The sequence below is a fragment of the Crotalus tigris genome, unplaced genomic scaffold, assembly GCF_016545835.1.
Source record: "Crotalus tigris isolate CLP2741 ecotype Arizona unplaced genomic scaffold, ASM1654583v1 scf7180000018292.409768, whole genome shotgun sequence".
NCBI classification, from domain to species: Eukaryota; Metazoa; Chordata; class Lepidosauria; order Squamata; family Viperidae; genus Crotalus; species Crotalus tigris.
In genome coordinates this window covers 233903-251143 of record NW_024096926.1, presented here as the reverse complement: position 1 = coordinate 251143, position 17241 = coordinate 233903, and the positions used below count along the sequence as shown (strand labels likewise).

Below are 17241 nucleotides of genomic sequence, written 5' to 3'. Positions count from 1 at the left end.
CTTGGCTTATATTTATGACGGTTGCGCTGTCCCAGGGTCATGTGATCAGCATTTGTAACCTTCCCACTGGCTTCCGACAAACAAAAGCAATGGGGGAAGCCACGTTTGCCTAATGACCATACAATTCATTTAACAATTGCAGTGATTTGTTTAACTGCCGGCAAAAAGGTCATAAAATTAACGTAACTCACTTAAAATGTGGACCCAGATTGTTGGGGTGTATAGACTGTAAACTGCTTAGAGGGGGCTGTAAAAGGCCCTATGAAGTGGTATATAAGTGTTATTGCGGTAGGTAGGTAGGTTGATAGATGATTGATTGATAGATAGATAGATAGATAGATAGATAGATAGATAGATAGATAGATAGATAGATAGATAGATAGATAGATAGATAGCCATGGAGACACAGTGGTTAGAATGCAGTATTGCAGGCTAATTCTTCCGACTGCCAGGAGTTCGATCTTGACGGGGCTCAAGGTTGACTCAGCCTCCCATCCTTCCGAGGTCGGTAAAATGAGGACCCAGATTGTTGGGGACAAGAGGCTGACTCTGTAAACCGCTCAGAGAAGACTGTAAAGCGGTACATAAGTGCTGTTGCTGTTGCCTTGCTTAACAACAGAAACTTTGGACTCGGTTGTAGTCATAACTTGAGGACTACCTGTACATTATTCTCTTGCTTTTCCTGTTTGTAGGATTACTATGGAATCACATTCCCTGCTCCTGCGAACCTGACCAGCAGAGACGGAGCCCTTGCTAACAACCCTTACTCAGGTGAGGCAATGTACAGGTATGGCTGTGGACCTCCGTTGTCCATGCCAGGCTGTCTGTTGCTTGACTATTGCATTGCGATGGCTACCTTGGTGGAAGTCCATTCCTTTCTGTGCCTTTTCCATCAACCCCAAGAAGACCAAAAACTTCAGAGTCATATTGATGTCATCTCCAGGGCACTTGCTCCCTTGGAGAGAAACCTCATCCTCACCGACACTGTTACTGTAAAAGTGGAAGGATGTCCAGATCAGGGTGTGAATTAGGAACAAATTGGGATGCTATTTCGTATTCTCTTCACTCACTCAGGGAACGAATGGCGTGTATCTCCTTGTACATTACATCTCACCTGTAATCCATGTGCCTTGACCAGCATATTTCTAGAAAACACAAGGTTTTCCATCATCTGGACTACCTTAACTCCTCTTGTGGTTTTGTTCTACACACACTTTCTGTTGAACCTTCCAGAGTGCAGAGCAGAGGTGTCCAACCTTAGTGGACTTGTGGACTTCAACTCCCAGCACAGTTGGCTGGGGAATTCTGGGAACTAAAGTCCACAGGTCTTAAAAGTGGCTAAGTTTGGAGACCCCTGTTCTAAATGCTTACAGATGTGATAGATAACACAAAGCACAGAACTGTGAAAAAGCGGTTCGCTGTACTGGTGGAAGACTTGAAACAGCATGGCGGGCTGGCGAAATCTGGGAGTTGAAGTCCGCAAGTCTTAAAATTGCCAAGATTGCACACCCCTGGTATAGAGCCTCAGCAGGGTAGGCAGGAACCAACATTGGGCAACTGAAATAGATGGGGACTAGTTTCTTTGGACAGTCCCAAGTATTACAGGCAGGACCAACCAGCCACCAGAAGGCACCTGGTGGGTCCAATAATGAAAACAGTAGAGCAGTGGTTCTCAACCTTTTTAATGCCGGGACCCCCAACCGATCATAAGTCGAGGACTACTCAACTGGTCATAAGTCGAGGACTACTCAACTGGTGCAGCACCGTTTGCAGAATGGGACTTTTGGCGGGCTCAGCAGGGCAGAGACAGCATGGACAATTCCTATTGGCTTTTGAAAGCCAATAGAATTAGACTCTATTCAAGAGAGTCTATTCTATTGGCTTTCAAAAGCCAATAGAATAAAAGGGAGTAGCACAGCTAAGGAAAAGGGGGAAAAAATGGCGGACTGCGTTGTTTGGCGACCCCCGTGAAATGGTTGTTCGACCCCAAATGGGGTCCCGACCCACAGGTTGAGAACCACTGCAGTAGAGTTTAATTGTCCTTTTAAACAAGATTGTGTCTCACAAATCAACCTGTTCAATCATCCCAAAGAGGAATCGCCTGACCCACTTTTTTTGTTACTTCCTTCTTCCCATCTAGGTGATATCACAAAATTTGGCCGTGGAGATTCAGCTTCACCCGCGCCCGTAACCACCCTTGCCCAGGCTCAGCAGAACCAGACGCAAGCCCACCACACAGCTCAACAGCCCTTCCTCAACACGTTGCCACCTGGGTACAGCTACACTGGCTTGCCATATTACGCCGGGGTGCCAGGAGTTCCCAGTGCTTTCCAGTATGGCCCAACCATGTTTGTAAGTTCTCAGGTTCCCAACTGCTGTTGGGCATCGGCTGGGATTCTCCCATAACTGTTGCATCTTTGATGTGCTCTGAGCTTGGTTGTTTCCTTGCAGATGTTTCATCACAGCACTAGGGAACATCATCAGAGTTAGAAGGGAGTGGGTTTGCAGAGAGGAGGAGGAGGAGGAGGAGGAGAACTGTGGGGTCCTTGGTGCTCTCTGAGCTTGGTTGTTGTCTGGCAGAAGTTTCATGACCCAGCTAGGTAACATCCTCAGTGATGGAAAGGAGTGGGGTTTGTGAACTGGGAGAATAAGGGGGAGGAGGTGAAGGAGGAAGAGGAGGCTGTAGGGTCCTGGGTGCTTTCTGAATTTGATTGTTTTCTTGCAGATGTTTCATTACCCAGCTAGGGAACATCATCAGTGCTAGAAGGGAGTGGGGTTTGCAGGGAGGAGGAGGAGGAGGAGGAGGAGGAGGAGGAGGAGGAGGAGGAGGAGGAGGAGGAAAAGGACTGTGGGGTTCTTGGTATTCTCTGAGCTTGGTTGTTTTTCTTGCAGATGTTTCATTACCCAACTAGGGAACATCATCAGTGCTAGAAGGGAGCGGGGTTTGCAGGGAGGAGGAGGAGGAGAAAAAGGACTGTGGGGTTCTTGGTATTCTTTGAGCTTGGCTGTTTTTCTTGCAGATGTTTCATGACCCAACTGGAGAACATCATCAGAGTTAGAAGGGAGTGGGTTTGCAGAGAGGAAGAGGAGGAGGCTGTAGGGTCCTGGGTGCTGTCGTGACAGCTGAGTCTGGGGAATCTGAGGAGGAGGTGGAGGAGGCATTTGGAGGGCCATCAGGGTCAGAGGGAGGCTCTGATGAATTACAAGACTCATGGTTTGATGAAGAGCCTGGCCATCCAGTCGTGTTACGGATGAAGCTCAGCTGTGTGGGGAGAATGAGTCAGACTTGGAGGGTTCACACCTGATGGACATGATCGATGCTCGCAGTTAACGAGAGCAGATCAGCAGCAGTCAATACGACAACTCCAGGGGAGGAGGAGAAGGCACTGAGAGGCAACGCCTTGGGACTGCTGTATAAAAAGGGAAGGTGTGGGTGGTGCTGGTTGCTGAAGGCAACCGTTGCAAAATACTTCATTGGATCATGTTCTGTTAGTATTGCCGGTGACTACTTTTCCGTTTTGCATCGTGTTTCGTGTGGACAATTTCCTCCATTTGGATTGAGTTTTGCTGCTTTTGTTTCTGGACTATTTGGCAGGTTTGTTACCCATATTAAAAAGGGTTTGTTTTCTTTTGAGTCTCCAGCCTATTTTCTCAACAGGGGTTTTGTCCTTGTGCCTTTAACAAGGACGGCCATAGGTTGGGATAGAACAGGTGCTTTCTGAATTTGATTGTTTTCTTGCAGGTGTTTCATGACCCAGCTAGGGAACATCATCAGTGCTAGAAGGGAGCGGGGTTTGCAGGGAGAAGGAGGAGGAAAAGAAGAGGAGGGGGGCTGTGGGGTTCTTGATATTCTCTGAGCTTGGTTGTTTTTCTTGCAGATGTTTCATGACCCAACTGGAGAGCATCATCAGAGCTAGGAGAGAGTGGGTTTGCAGAGTGGAAGGGAGGGGGAGGAGGGGGACTGTGGGGTTCTTGGGATTGTCTAAGCCTGGTTGTTTTTCTTGCAGGCATTTTATTATCAAACAAGGGAGCCATGCCACTCCTAGCACTGATGATATTACCTAGTCGTGTCACGAAATGCCTGCAAGGCAACGACCAAGCCTGAGATAAATGTCACTTTACATTTCATTAACTGAATAACCGCAGTGGTTCACTTAACAACTGTGGCAAGGAAGGTCGTAAAATGGGGCAAAAGCGACTTGGCAACTGTCTTGCTTAGCAACGGAAATGTTGAGCTGAATTGTATTGTAAGTCGAGGACTGCTTGTACTCGATGGGCCATTTTTGTGGAGTCTCCCATCACCAGCTTCTTCGCTGTGTATCTTGCGAGAGGAGCTCCCAGTGACAACACACAAATACACAGATATACACACATGATTGTGTTTTTCAAACGTTGATCCAAAGGTGCTGTCTGTCTTTCCCAAAATGCAACTGGATTTTCTTAGGGTTTTTTTCCTTGCAAATATTAATACTTCTCATCCAAGGAGTTTCTTCATTTCCTTTGAAGAACTGAAGAAGCTTCTCGGATGAGAAACAGAAACATTTTCAAAGGGAAAAGAAAACCCAAGAAAGTCCAGTTGCCTTTTGGAGAGAAAAAAGCACCTTTGGGGCAACCAGGAGAATTTCCATAGACATATCTCAAATGCTGACCTTTCTCCCGTTACCTTCTCCAGCATGATGAATGTAGAATCCACCGGATGGGTTATTTCAGCCTTCCTGCCCAGATAGACTAGGTCAGAACTTTGGCCACGCCTCCTTCAGGGTGTGTCTTCCCAGTTTTGACTTAGTCTCGTGCTCAGCAAGGCACAGATATTTTGGCTCCTTAACTAGGCTAAGTTATTTGTATTTATTTTACACTATTTCAATTTAATTAGGTTAATTAAATGCTAACCTTTCTCCCTTTACCTTCCTCAGGTCCCTCCAGCCTCAGCCAAGCAGCACAGCGTGGCCTTGAACGCCGCCTCTACGCCCTTCCAGCAGGCCGGCAGCTATGGCCAGCACGGTTATGGAGCAGGTGAGGACTCTGCCAGGCGGTGGCAGGTACCCCGCGGGCGGGGGCATGTCTCCGTATTTGGGCAGGGCTGAAAGACCATTGCAAACCCAAAGGTGCTTTTTCAGGAGGCAAGTGGACTTTCTTGTTTTACTCTGAAGACGTTCCCCTTCTCGTCCAAGAAGCTTCTTCAGCTCTGACTGGATGGTGGGGAACGGAAGGATTGATACTCCTTGCAGACAGCTGGTCATTTGTGCTCTTTTAGAGAGGCGTTGAGGCCACTTGGAGGTTTTACCTCTCTCCTCAAGGACACCCGCGCGGTGCAAATGGGCCGGGAGCCTTCTTGGTTGGCTGCAGGATGTTTTCTGCCCTGGGTCCCTTCACTGTTGAAGACAGTGGTTTCTGGAAATCCATTCAGACTCCCACAGATTACAGGAACCATTTGCGCTTCGGTTTGAGACTCATCCCCAACAGCCTGTGCCTGTCTTCCACAGGGGAGGGACCCAGGGCAGAAAGCATCCTGTAGCCAAGAAGGCTCCACACCCCTTTGCACCACTCAAGTGACCTTGCAGTTGACGGTAAAAAACTAGGGTCCAGCTGATTTACTCTCTTTAGTGTAAATCAGGGGTGTCAAACTCAATTTCATTCAGGGCCACATCAGCATTGCGGTTGCCCTCAGGGGGCCGGGTGGGTGTGGCCAGGGTGGGTGCGGCCTACTGGGTGGGTGTGGATGGAGTGGGTGTGGCCTGCTAGGTGGGCATGGCCAGCTCTACATCGTTCGCCTCAGGGGTGCCTGTGGGGGCCTGGGCAGAAGTGGGACAAATCTGAGGGTCTCTGGCAGAAGGGGGTGGGACCAGGGCAAGCGCCAAGGCATGGTCTACTGGAGGAGCCTCACCGTTCCTCTCAGGCCCCGGCGGGGGGGAGCTGGATGGTGGTGCGGGTTGCCCGGAGCCCTGGGTAGCAGAGGTCGAATGCCCAGCCTGGCTCTTGAGCACCCACGGCACCAAGCCTAGCCCCACTTCCTCAAGGCTGCTGCTCAAGGTTCTCCTGGTTCCTCGCTGTTTCTAGACAGCCTTGTGGAGCTAAGACTGAATGCGTTTCAGCATAAACGGCCACCACAAAATTGTACATTGGCTCCCGGCTGGCCAGGGCCAAGGCAGCAGGGGCCGTTCCCTCACTGTTTCCAGGATGGCTTCGCGGGCCACATGAAACCACTTTGCGGGCCACATCTGTCCCCCAGGCCTTGTGTTTGACATGTCTAGTGTAAATACTCATTTGAGATCCCCACGCGTGCCTTTAGTGTCGAACTACCTAGATTTGCTTATGCCCTTTTTGTGATTTTTCAGTTAGTTGGCATTCGTTTCCTTTCTTCCATGCTTACTTTTCGAGATGGGTATAAAGATAATAATAATAATAGCTATGATCATTCATACCCAAGGAATGCTAATTTTGGACACTCCTACCCTTTCTGGCAGCTCTGCTTAGTGCATAATTGCGATTGGGACAGCGGCCATGAAAATAGTCTCTCTCCTTCCTCCCCTCAGGTTACGATGACCTCACCCAGGGGACGGCGGCTGGAGACTACAGCAAAGGGCCCTACGCTGCCGCCTCCCAAGCACAAAACAAGTCATCTGGCAGTGGAGCAGGGAAAGGTAATTGGGGCCTCTCTTTTTCTAACAGAGGAGAAGATTCGTAGCTCAGGGTTGGACTGTGGGGTCCTTGGCGCTCTCTGAACTTGGCGGTTTTCTTGCAGACGTTTTATGCCCCGACTAGGTAACTTCATCAGTGCTAGAAGGGAGGGGGGTTTATGGAGGAGGAGGAGGAGGAGGAGGAGGAGGAGGAGGAGGAGGAGGAGAACCGTGGGGTCCTTGGTGCTCTCTGAGCTTGGTGGTTTCCATGCAGACGTTTCATGTCCCGACTAGGTAACTTCATCAGTGCTAGAAGGGAGGGGGGTTTGTGGAGTGGAGGAAGCGAGGAGGAGGACAACCGTGGGGTCCTTGGTGCTCTCATGTCCCGACTAGGTAACCTCATGAGTGCTAGAAGGGAGGGGGGGTTTGTGGAGTGGAGGAAGCGAGGAGGAGGAGGAAGAGGAGGAGGACAACCGTGGGGTCCTTGGTGCTCTCTGAGCTTGGTGGTTTCCATGCAGACGTTTCATGTCCCGATTAGGTAACCTCATGAGTGCTAGAAGGGAGGGGGGTTTGTGGAGTGGAGGAAGCGAGGAGGAGGAGGAGGAGGAGGAGGAGGAGGAGGAGGAGGAGGAGGAGGACAACCGTGGGGTCCTTGGTGCTCTCTGAGCTTGGCAGATTTCATGCAGACATTTCATGTCCCGACTAGGGAAGCTCATCAGTGCTAGAAGGAACAAGGTTTTGCATGGAGAGGGAGGAGGACTATGGGGGTCCTTAGTACTCTCTGAACTTGCCTGTTTTTTTCAAAACATTTCATGACCTAAACTAGGTAACTGTCAACGCTGCTAACGTTGGATGTTTTTGCTTTGACAAAATAGGAAGAGGCAGCCACTCTCTGCATAATCTGTCTGGTACTTTTAGAGTTAAAATTAGATGATGCCGGGAGGGAAGGAGAAAGAATGTGTGTGGGGATTAGTTAAGATAAGAAACAGCATGCTATAGAACAGAAGGGAAACTTTGCCCTTCAAACTGATTGGAGAACAGTGATTTAGGACTGCTAATTGGAGGAGGGAATTGTGCTTGAATATTATGTGCTCAGGGGAGGGGAATTCAGATCTTGGCATCCCCCATGTTCGTGGGGAAGGGGGCTGTACTAATAAAGAGACTTTAAGGTAAACAATGCCTCGAAGTTCTTTGAAGTATTCCCCTAATCAGTATTCCCCTAATTGGAACCATGACATCAACCTCATCAGTGGTAGAAGGGAGAGGGGCTTGTCCTTTGTTTATACATAAGTGGCTTGCCCTGCCAGCGTTCTCACTACCCAATCAAGGAACTTCCAACTCAGATAAGCAATAAACCAGCAAAGAACAACCCAGTCAAGGAAACCAGCAAGACCATTCCCACCAACGCCAACAAGGCAGGCCATTGGTAGATAAAACAGAGAGCAACACCCCCTCTTCCTTTCCAGCACTCAGGATGCTATCTGGTTGGCTCTGAGATTTGACAGCCCCTGTCCTGATGGTGTTCTAGAGGGCATTGGGGACTCAGCTGTTCTCCCTGGCTTTCAACTGACTGCCTTGGGCATCTTTTTTCATATCATATTCTGAGAGTTATTTTGCTTTTGTGCTGTGGTGTGGGACCTAAGTCAAATAAAATATAATAGATAATAAAATAAACAGCAGGTACTGCAAATACAGACTTCTACAGATATGGAGAGAATGGCCATAATTTAAGAACTGGGATTCAGCCCCATTGTAGTTGGTTTGGTTCATTGGTTCGTTCGTTCATTCATTCATTCATTCATTCATTCATTCACTTTCTATAGATTTTAGTGCTCTGTGGACAAAAAAAGGCAGGGTAACAATTGCAGGAATAATGCATTTAAAATTCCAGTTTGTTCTCTTTGGAAGAAAAAGAGTACAGTTTGTTTTCTTAAGGCATAAAGGGAGCATCAAGTCTGCTGCCCTCCGTGACTCATGTGGCTCTTCTCCCAGAAGGGAAGCAGCGCTTGGAGCATGTCAGAACACTTAAGGTCCTAAGAACACGGCTGCTCATCCTTCTTTGAAGTGGTGCAGTTGTAGGAAGTGTTCTTGCCCACTGGCCGTTTGTGTAGCTGACACAACTCTCTCTCTCTCTCTCTCTGTCTCTCACACTTTGTCCCCAGGTGTTTCTGTGACCTCAAGTAACACAGGTGTGCCTGACATCAGTGGCTCTGTCTACAACAAAGGCCAGGTGAGTTCAGCACCGTTGGGTCCGGATGGATTTCGTGTTCGGGGATGGTCCCAAGGAGACTGTGGCCCAAAACATCAAGATGGCAGCTACAGAGCCACATGGCTGAAGCTCCACCTGCATTTTATTTGCATCCTTGCAGTCATCATCTTCATGTTTTGGACCACACCCTGTCCTGGTGGCATTTTAACACCTCATCTCACTCTCTTAAAGGGTTTGTAAGCCAAGAACCAGGTGGTGATCTGTCCTGCCCTGCCCTGGAAATGTAGAATCCTTTATTGCTTGTTAAATTCCACCACAAACAGCCCTACAACACCCAATAAAGCTCCACCCCAATTTTAAACAGAAAATATAGTAAAGAAATATGGTACTTAATTTTGCATATAACAACGGCGGCAAGAATAGCATACACACGGTGCTGGAAAAATGAGAATATACCATCAGAGGAAGAAGTGATAAGAAAAATCCTGGACTGTGCTGAGATGGACAAATTAACAAAAGAGATAAAAGAAAAGGAAGACACAGAGTACTATATAACATGGAATAAGTGGTATGATTGGCTGGAGACTAGAAATAATAGAGGAGAATAAATATGGAAAGGTCAAAAGTGAAAATATGTGTATAATAATGTATAATAATAATAATATGAATTATTCTTAGTAAGAAGTAGAACATGAAGGAAGAAAAATGTAAATAAGAAACAACGGGGCAATAAGGACAAATATTCTAAAGAAGAATAAGGGGGGGGAAATGTAAATAATAGAAGATTACCGTTATGTAATCGCTGTTAAAAAGGGGGGGAGGAGTATATACTGTGTGTGTATGTGTGTTATGTTTTGTTTTGCTTTGTTGGTTCAAAAATAAAATTAAAAAAAAAAGGCTCCACCCCACACTCCACCCCTGAAGGCAGCCACCCACAGTCTCACAAACTAAAGCTAGTAAGCAACAGACCAATTTGCAAAGGCAGAGTCCAAAGATAAGGGGCAAGCTCATGGGGCAAGGTCTGGGTTCAAGGTCCAAAGGGCAAGGCAAGTCCATGAGGCCAAGACAATCCACAGGGCAAGGCGCAAGGCACAGGCAGAAAGCCAAGTCAAGGCTGAGTTTCTCCAAGGCTGGGGGAATGTGAGCCAAAACAATGACACCTACATCCCCTAAACTCCGCTGAAGATGCTACCTAGCTTGATAACGAAACGTTCGGAAACCGACCCACAAGCTCGATGTCAACGCTGCAAATATTGTCTATTCTTGCTTTTGACAATATGCAGAATTGTCTGGTAATTATGGGGTTAATACAGAGCAGAAGGGGGGTTGGGGGTAAAGCCCGGGAAAGAAAGAGGAAGAAAACTTTTGACCTTCACACTAATTGGATAATGTGAGGCTAATTTAGGGAGGGAACATGCTGATAATTTAACCGCTCAGAGGAAGAGAACTTAGATCCTAGCATCCCTCCGTTGTGCCTGTGCCGACATTTTGCAACAATAAAAGACTTTTAGGAAAACAAATGCCTGGAAGTTCTTTGAAGCGTTTCATTAGCCGGAACCACAACACTCGGAGAACAAACCTCCACCCTCATCCTCCATCCGAGCGACAGATATTCACCACTATTGCAAGGAAACAATTGTTCCTGACAGAGACAAACTCCCCCCCCCCCTTCTCCTTAAGTCAACCCACGCCAGGTCTTCCTTGTCCAGGTGGCCTCCTCTCCAGTAGCCTTGCAGACCTCCTTTGAACTTGCTCTACTCTCCGTGCCCTCAGATCACGTGGGGGAGGCAGCTGTTCCTCATCAGGGGGGGGGAATCTGCTGCTTCTCAGAACCACTGCCTGCCTGCAGTTGATCCTCCCCCATGTCAGCGAGGATAAGCAGCACTCCATCCAGTGGACCACTTCCCCCAATGCCTGAGGGGCCTGGGGCAGCATCGTCCTCAGCCCCCCCGCCTCTACAAATAGGGCAAGGGAGACGGGCCAACCCTGTTGGATGGTCTCAGTTCCAACAACTCCTCCTTCTCCTCCTCCTCCTCAGAACCGGGCTCCGATGGGGCCATGAGTAGCCCTTCTCTCCAGCCTGCAGGAATTAATACTCCACTGCTTCTGTAACATCAGTTTTCTTAAATGCAGATAGTCCTCGACTTACAACTGTAATTGAGCTCAAAATTCCTGTTGCTAAGCGACACTGCCAAGTTTTGCTTCGTTTTATGACCTTTACAACAGTTGTTAAGTGGAATCAGGGCGGTTATTAAATACGTAAGTCAAGTCTGGCTTCCCCACTGACTTTGCTTGCCAGGAGGTGATCAAAGGGGATCACATGATCCTGGGACACAGCAACCGTCATAAATCTGGGCCAGTTGGCAAGCATCTGAATTCTGATCCCGTGACCACGGGAAGGCTGCAACAGTCATAAAGGTGTAAAACGGCCATAAGTCGCTTTTTTTCAGTGCAGTTACAACTTCCAAGGTCACTAAACGAGCAGTTATAAGTTGAGGACTAGCTCAACTTACGTGTAAATATAAATTGTATGTCTAAATATTCATATAAATACCCAGCAAGCGGCAGGGATCACAAAGCCTTGAAATTAGTCAATCAGGTAAAACTGTAACCAACATCCTAGTTGGGCTTTTTTTTTCACCCAGCCCAAACTGAAAACAAAGTCAGCATCGGGGACCTTCTTGGGTGGGTGTCCTTGGGATTAAAATCGTCCCGCTCTTCATCCCCTGTCTGGCCTTCAGATGGACAGAGGACTACCTTGACTCCACCCCAGTTGCATGAACCTCTGGCTTTTTAAAAGGCGCGTGATTCCATTTTCACTCCCGTTCCTTCTTCTTTTTCCAGATTTTTGACAAGCAGGGATTCCACGCCGGGACCCCGCCCCCGTTCAACTTGCCCTCCGCCCTCGGTTCCACGGGGCCTCTGAACCCAGGGACCGCTCCTGGCTATGCTCCGGCGCCCTTCCTCCATATCTTGCCTGCGCACCAACAACCACATTCCCAGGTGCTGCACCATCATCTTCAACAGGACGGGCAGGTGAGTGGCTGGATCCCTCTTGGTTGCCTGTAGACGGAGAGTTTTCTAACCCTGGTTTTCTTTCTGGTCCAATGGGTGATTTCAACATAGGAAGAGAAAGGGATCGAATTACAGGATTTGAGACCGGTGTCTGCTGCCACCTCTAGCTTGCTTGTGTTTTCGTTGCTCTGTGGGACAGACTGCCATGAACTGTGGGGAAGGGGGATGAAGGGGGGAGTGCTTGGGGAAGCGAAAGTAAGTTCTGTATCTCCTTGAGAGGCTGCCTCAAGGTTCCCCCAACTGGAAGGACAACTTGCCTGAACCTGATTGGCTACATGGAGTGGGCGATGAGAGACAGCTAAGGGAGGGAAGAGTGGTCACGCGATTCTCAGTTCTGGCTTTGCATGACTGCAATACACTTGACTAGTTGTGGCAGGCCTGACAGGGAGTAAGAACCGCCATTTTGGAAAACTCAGAAAACTTCCACGTTGTGTTGAGGAGGAAATTAAACCTAGGGTTATTCTAGTCTTCACCCTTTGCTCAGGACAGGAAACCATGGTAGGCCATCTAAAGATCTTGCTGGTTCTTCTCTCAGTTTTCTGCACCCATCAGCTCTCCATATTCATAACAGAGAGGAAGACCTGTGAAGCCTCTTCCTCCAAATCTGGTGGCTCTGCTTAGAGCAGTGGTTCTCAACCTTTTTAATGCCACGACCCCAACCGGTCGTAAGTCAAGGACTACTCAACTGGTGCAGCACCATTTGCAGAATGGGACTTTTGGCGGGCTCAGCAGGGCAGAGACAGCCTGGACAATTCCTATTGGCTTTTGAAAGCCAATAGAATTAGACTCTATTCAAGAGAGTCTATTCTATTGGCTTTCAAAAGCCAATAGAATAAAAGGGAGTAGCACAGCTAAGGAAAAGGGGGAAAAAAATGGCGGACTGTGTTGTTTGGCGACCTCCGTGAAATGGTCGTTCGACCCCAAATGGGGTCCCAACACACAGGTTGAGAACCATTGGGACAAGTTTCAGGATGTACCCACACTGCCATAATGCTCCAACACTGGAAGTTTTTAAGAAGAGATTGGACAACCATTTGTCTGAAATGGTATAGGGTTTCCTGCCTGAGCAGGGGGTTGGACTAGATGACCTCCGAGGTCCCTTCCAAGTCTGTTGTTCTGTTCTGTTCCATTCTGCTCCGCCCTATCCCATCCCATCCTATCCTAATTCTTCTCCATTAAGGGCATAGGATGACGCTCCACATGAATTGAAAATGCACCCTACAAGGTATCCATGCAGATGCTTTACCATCCAGGCCATGGTTGTCCCAAAGATTCTTTTTCCAAAAGGCAACTGGAATTTCTTGGGGTTTGATGTGAAAATGCTGCAGAACTGAAGAAGCTTCTTCAGAATGATACGAATTGGACGGAACTAATCCCCTGATCAAGCAGGAGATCCTATACCATTCCAGACAAGTGGTTGTCCAATCTCCTCTTAAAAGTGTCAAATGATGGAGCACCCACTTCTTAAGGCAGTGATGGCAAACCTTTTGGAGACTGAGTGCCCAAAAACCACCCTGCCCCGTTCCCCGCTCTACCCCACCGCCTCCATGGCCCGCCACAGGAGATCACCCAGGCAGCCCTGCAGTGCGATGGCCACGCCCTCCACCCGCACCCCACAGCATCATTGTGCGCGTGACGGAGCGTGAGGGTGGAGTCTTGTCCCCACTGCCATGTTCTTGGCTGTGTTGCTCTGTGCGGGCCACGCCCAGGGGCAACTCTCCTCTGAGGGGGTTGCTGGTGAGGAGGGGGCCACGGGAAGGCGGGGCTAGAGCGATGGCGCACGTGCCCACAGAGAGGGTGAATGCTGTCTCTGGCAAGCGTGCCATAGGTTCGCCAGCACTGTCTTAAGGCAAGGTTTTCCATTGGTTGATTGTTCTCACTGTCAGGAAATTTCTCCTTAGTTCTAGGTTGGTTCCATCCATTGTTTCTTGTCCTGCCTTCAGGTGCTTTGGAGAATAGGTTGACCCCCTTCTTCTTTGTGGCAGCCCTCAGATATTGTTCCACTGGTTAATTGTTCTAACTGTCAGGAAGTTTCTCCTTAGTTCTAGGTTGCTTCTCTCTTTGGTTAGTTTCCATCCGTTGCTTCTTGTCCTGCCTTCAGGTGCTTTGGAGAATAGCTTGACTCCCTCTTCTTTGGGGCAGCCCCTGAGATAGTGGAACACTCCTATCATGTCCCTCCTAATCTTTTTCATTAAACTTGACATACTCAATTCCTACAACTGTTCTTCATATATTTTTGCCTCGTCCCCTAATCATCCTTGTTGCTCTTCTCTGCACTCTTTCTAGAGTCTTAACATCGTTTTTATATTGTGATGACCAACGTTGGATGCAATATTCCACGTGCGGTCTTATCCAGGTATCAACAAAATGGTAATATCAACTTCTCGTCATCAAACAAAAGAAAAAAAAAAAGTGCGAGCAATTATCTTTTGGAAAAAGCACCTTTCAGACCTCCTTACAAAGTACCTAACTAACCTGCTGTAATCAACTTGGGGAATCATAGGAAAGAGGAAGACATTGTAAGAGAGAGAGAGCATCAGACCAGGGGCAGTTGAGGAACACATGGACCCAACAAATTTTATATAACTGTGAGAGGGATCTTGGAGTCCTAGTGGACAATCACTTAGATATGAGCCAGCCGTGTGCTGCAGCTGCCAAAAAAGCCAACATAGTGCTAGGCTGCATTAACAGAGGGATAGAATCAAGATCACGCGAAGGGTTAATACCACTTTACAATGCCTTGGTAAGGCCACACTTGGAATACTGCATCCAGTTTTGGTCACCGCGATGTAAAAAAGAGGCTGAGATTCTAGAAAGAGTACAGAGAAGAGCAACAAAGATGATTAGGGGACTGGAGACTAAAGCATATAAGGAATGGCTGCTGGAATTGGGTATGTCTAGTTTAAAGAAGAGAAGGACGAGGGGGGACACAATAGCAGCATTCCAGTATCTCAGGGGCTGCCACAAAGAAGAGGGAGTCAAGCTATTTTCCAAGGCGCCTAAGAAGCAACTGATGGAAACTAACTGAGAGAAGCAACCTAGAACTAAGGAGAAACTTCCTGACCGTTAGAACAATTAACCCATGGAACAACCTGCCTCCAGAAGCGGTGAATGCTCCAACACTGGAAGTTTTTTTTTAAAAAAATATTTGATTTATAAAACACCCAGAGGACATGAGTGCCCCCTTATATAAATAAAACCTTTCCCTCCGTTTCTCTGAAGGGTGGATCTGTCCAGCGCAACCAGCCAACCGTCCTGCAGCAGAAGTCTCAGGCTACGAAAAACACCTACGGGACATCTCCGTACTGGACGAACTAAGCTCTGGCGCAGAAGAAAGGAAGGGAGACAGTCTGGGTTAACTCAGGCTCCCACCCTCCACCGGAGGCCGTGGACGGTGGAGGGAAGAGACGCCCTGGGAGAGCTCAGCTCAGACACCCCGTGGGAAGAATTGGCAACCACTCCCCTTCTTTGTGATGCTTCCTGATTTGCTGTTTTATGTAAAATATTTATGTATGTATTTGTAAATGTAGTAGAGCCTAACGGGGGTTCCTGCATGTTTCCGATGACTTGTTTTTATTTTCTCCCTGATGGGGGGGACTAAGCAGATCAGCTCCCCGTCAGGCCCTCTGGCAGCTTCTCTCTCTCTCTTTGTATAGTTTGGAGGATTTTAGTGATTGTCCAAAGGACAAGAGTGTGCCACTTTTTAAAATATATACATAACACATATATCTCTTGGACCCTGGAAGCCTTTTCTGACTTTAAAAATAATACTTTGCTCAGGCAAGCAGTCAGAGAGAGACTCAAGAAGGACGGAGTTCTTTCCTGTTCCTTGTTTTTTTTTTAATAATAATAATGTTGGCTTTTTCCGAAGGGCCCCGGTTCCTTTGGCCCCATTCCTGCCTGCCAGACGGAAGGTTGAAGTCGTGGGCGGGCAGCCTACTTACAGATTGCAACGTTGCACTTTTCTCGGGACAGTTCAGAAATAAGCTTAAGGGTTATTTGTCTCCCTTCACTCCCATCTTCCAGTTTTGTTTTCGGTAGCCAGAGCTTGGACTGTCAGCTTCTCCCCAAATGGTGTCTGCCGATTCTGAGTTCCCTTTCCTTGACCTGGGCAGCCTCCTGCCTTCCATGGCCACGTTCTTCCTCCCGCTTGAGAGGGGCCCTAAGACTGAAGGGTGTGGATGGCAGAAAACTCCCTCTTGCCGTAATGAAGGTTTCAGAAATTTCATTTATTTTTTAGCCCAGACCCGCCTCTAATAAAGTTCTAAGCATATCAACAGTGTTTGCGGTCTCCGTTTTCCAACTGGCTTTGGTGGGTGGTTTGGTAACTGACCTCGCTTAAGACCATCCAACTCAGCATCAGCTCTCAGGAGCCCCATATGCCACTGCCAAAGGTGGAAGCCAACTTTTTTTTCCCCCTTTTTGGGTAGAAGTGAGTATACGGAGAACAGAAGCATTCTACTTCGTTGACCCAATAAAGTAGGCAGAAGAGAGAGGTCTCTTTGGTGGGTCTCCGAAGGTTCATGGTGGCATCTTGCTCATCTTGGGTGGATGGAGTTAGGGAAGGAGTTAATGCACAGGGATTGTTTCCTTGGGAAGACAGATTTATCAGTTTTCCACTGATATAGGGAACTTTCAGTGCTTCCAGACAAGAAGGTCTAGCACCAAGTGCCTCCAGAAATGGTAGAAGATAATTTCTCTGGATTATTGGCAATTCAAGAAACAACAACTACTACTACTACTACTACTACTATTGTCATGTTGGGAGTGCCACACTTCCGTGTCGAAAGGATTTCAATGGTGACATCACCGTTGCCTGGAGGGCTCCCAGTTGGGGTCTCCTTTCATGCCCCCATTAATTTGCGCACCAAAGTGGTACCCATTTATCTACTCGCAGTTGTCTGCTTTCAAATTGCTGGGTTGGCAGGAGCTGGAGCAAGTGACGGGAGCTCACTCCCGTCCCATGGCAGCAACCAGGTTTTGCACGTGAGCCTGCCAATTGTCAGCCCAACGTCTTAACCTCATGAGCCGCCGCACCCTTCCATTTAAGCAGCAGCAGATCAGTTCTGGGACTTGGCCTGGGGTGGGAAGCTTCTGGTGATCCGAAAGTCATGAGGCTTTTCAAGTAATGGACTGCAACAACAGACAGAGGGAACTAACCTACAATGGCCGATGAATCCTCTGGACTATTACTGTCTCAGAAACCACTAGGGTTTCTGAGAAAATGGAGAGTTATCAGATTGATTCTGGAGGGGATCAGCTTCCTTCTCATACCCTTAGGCAACCTATGCAGCATCCTGAATTTCCTTCCACCGTCATCCAGTGTCCTCTTTGCTTTCC

General features: G+C 48.1%; 1 protein-coding gene across 3 annotated transcripts in view; it reads left to right on the top strand.

Annotated features, from left to right (window-relative positions):
* UBAP2 (ubiquitin associated protein 2) overlaps window positions 1–16180 on the top strand; it is a 130947-nt gene extending 114767 nt beyond the window's left edge. For all 3 annotated transcript variants that reach the window (XM_039349540.1, XM_039349541.1, XM_039349542.1), the window contains exons 22-28: window positions 693–771; window positions 2141–2352; window positions 4914–5013; window positions 6534–6641; window positions 8780–8847; window positions 11671–11862; window positions 15124–16180. In XM_039349540.1, the coding sequence (XP_039205474.1) occupies window positions 693–771; window positions 2141–2352; window positions 4914–5013; window positions 6534–6641; window positions 8780–8847; window positions 11671–11862; window positions 15124–15219 (855 nt within the window). In that variant the 3' untranslated portion in view covers window positions 15220–16180. The remainder of the gene's footprint in view (window positions 1–692; window positions 772–2140; window positions 2353–4913; window positions 5014–6533; window positions 6642–8779; window positions 8848–11670; window positions 11863–15123) is intronic.
* Window positions 16181–17241: the final 1061 nt, after the last annotated feature.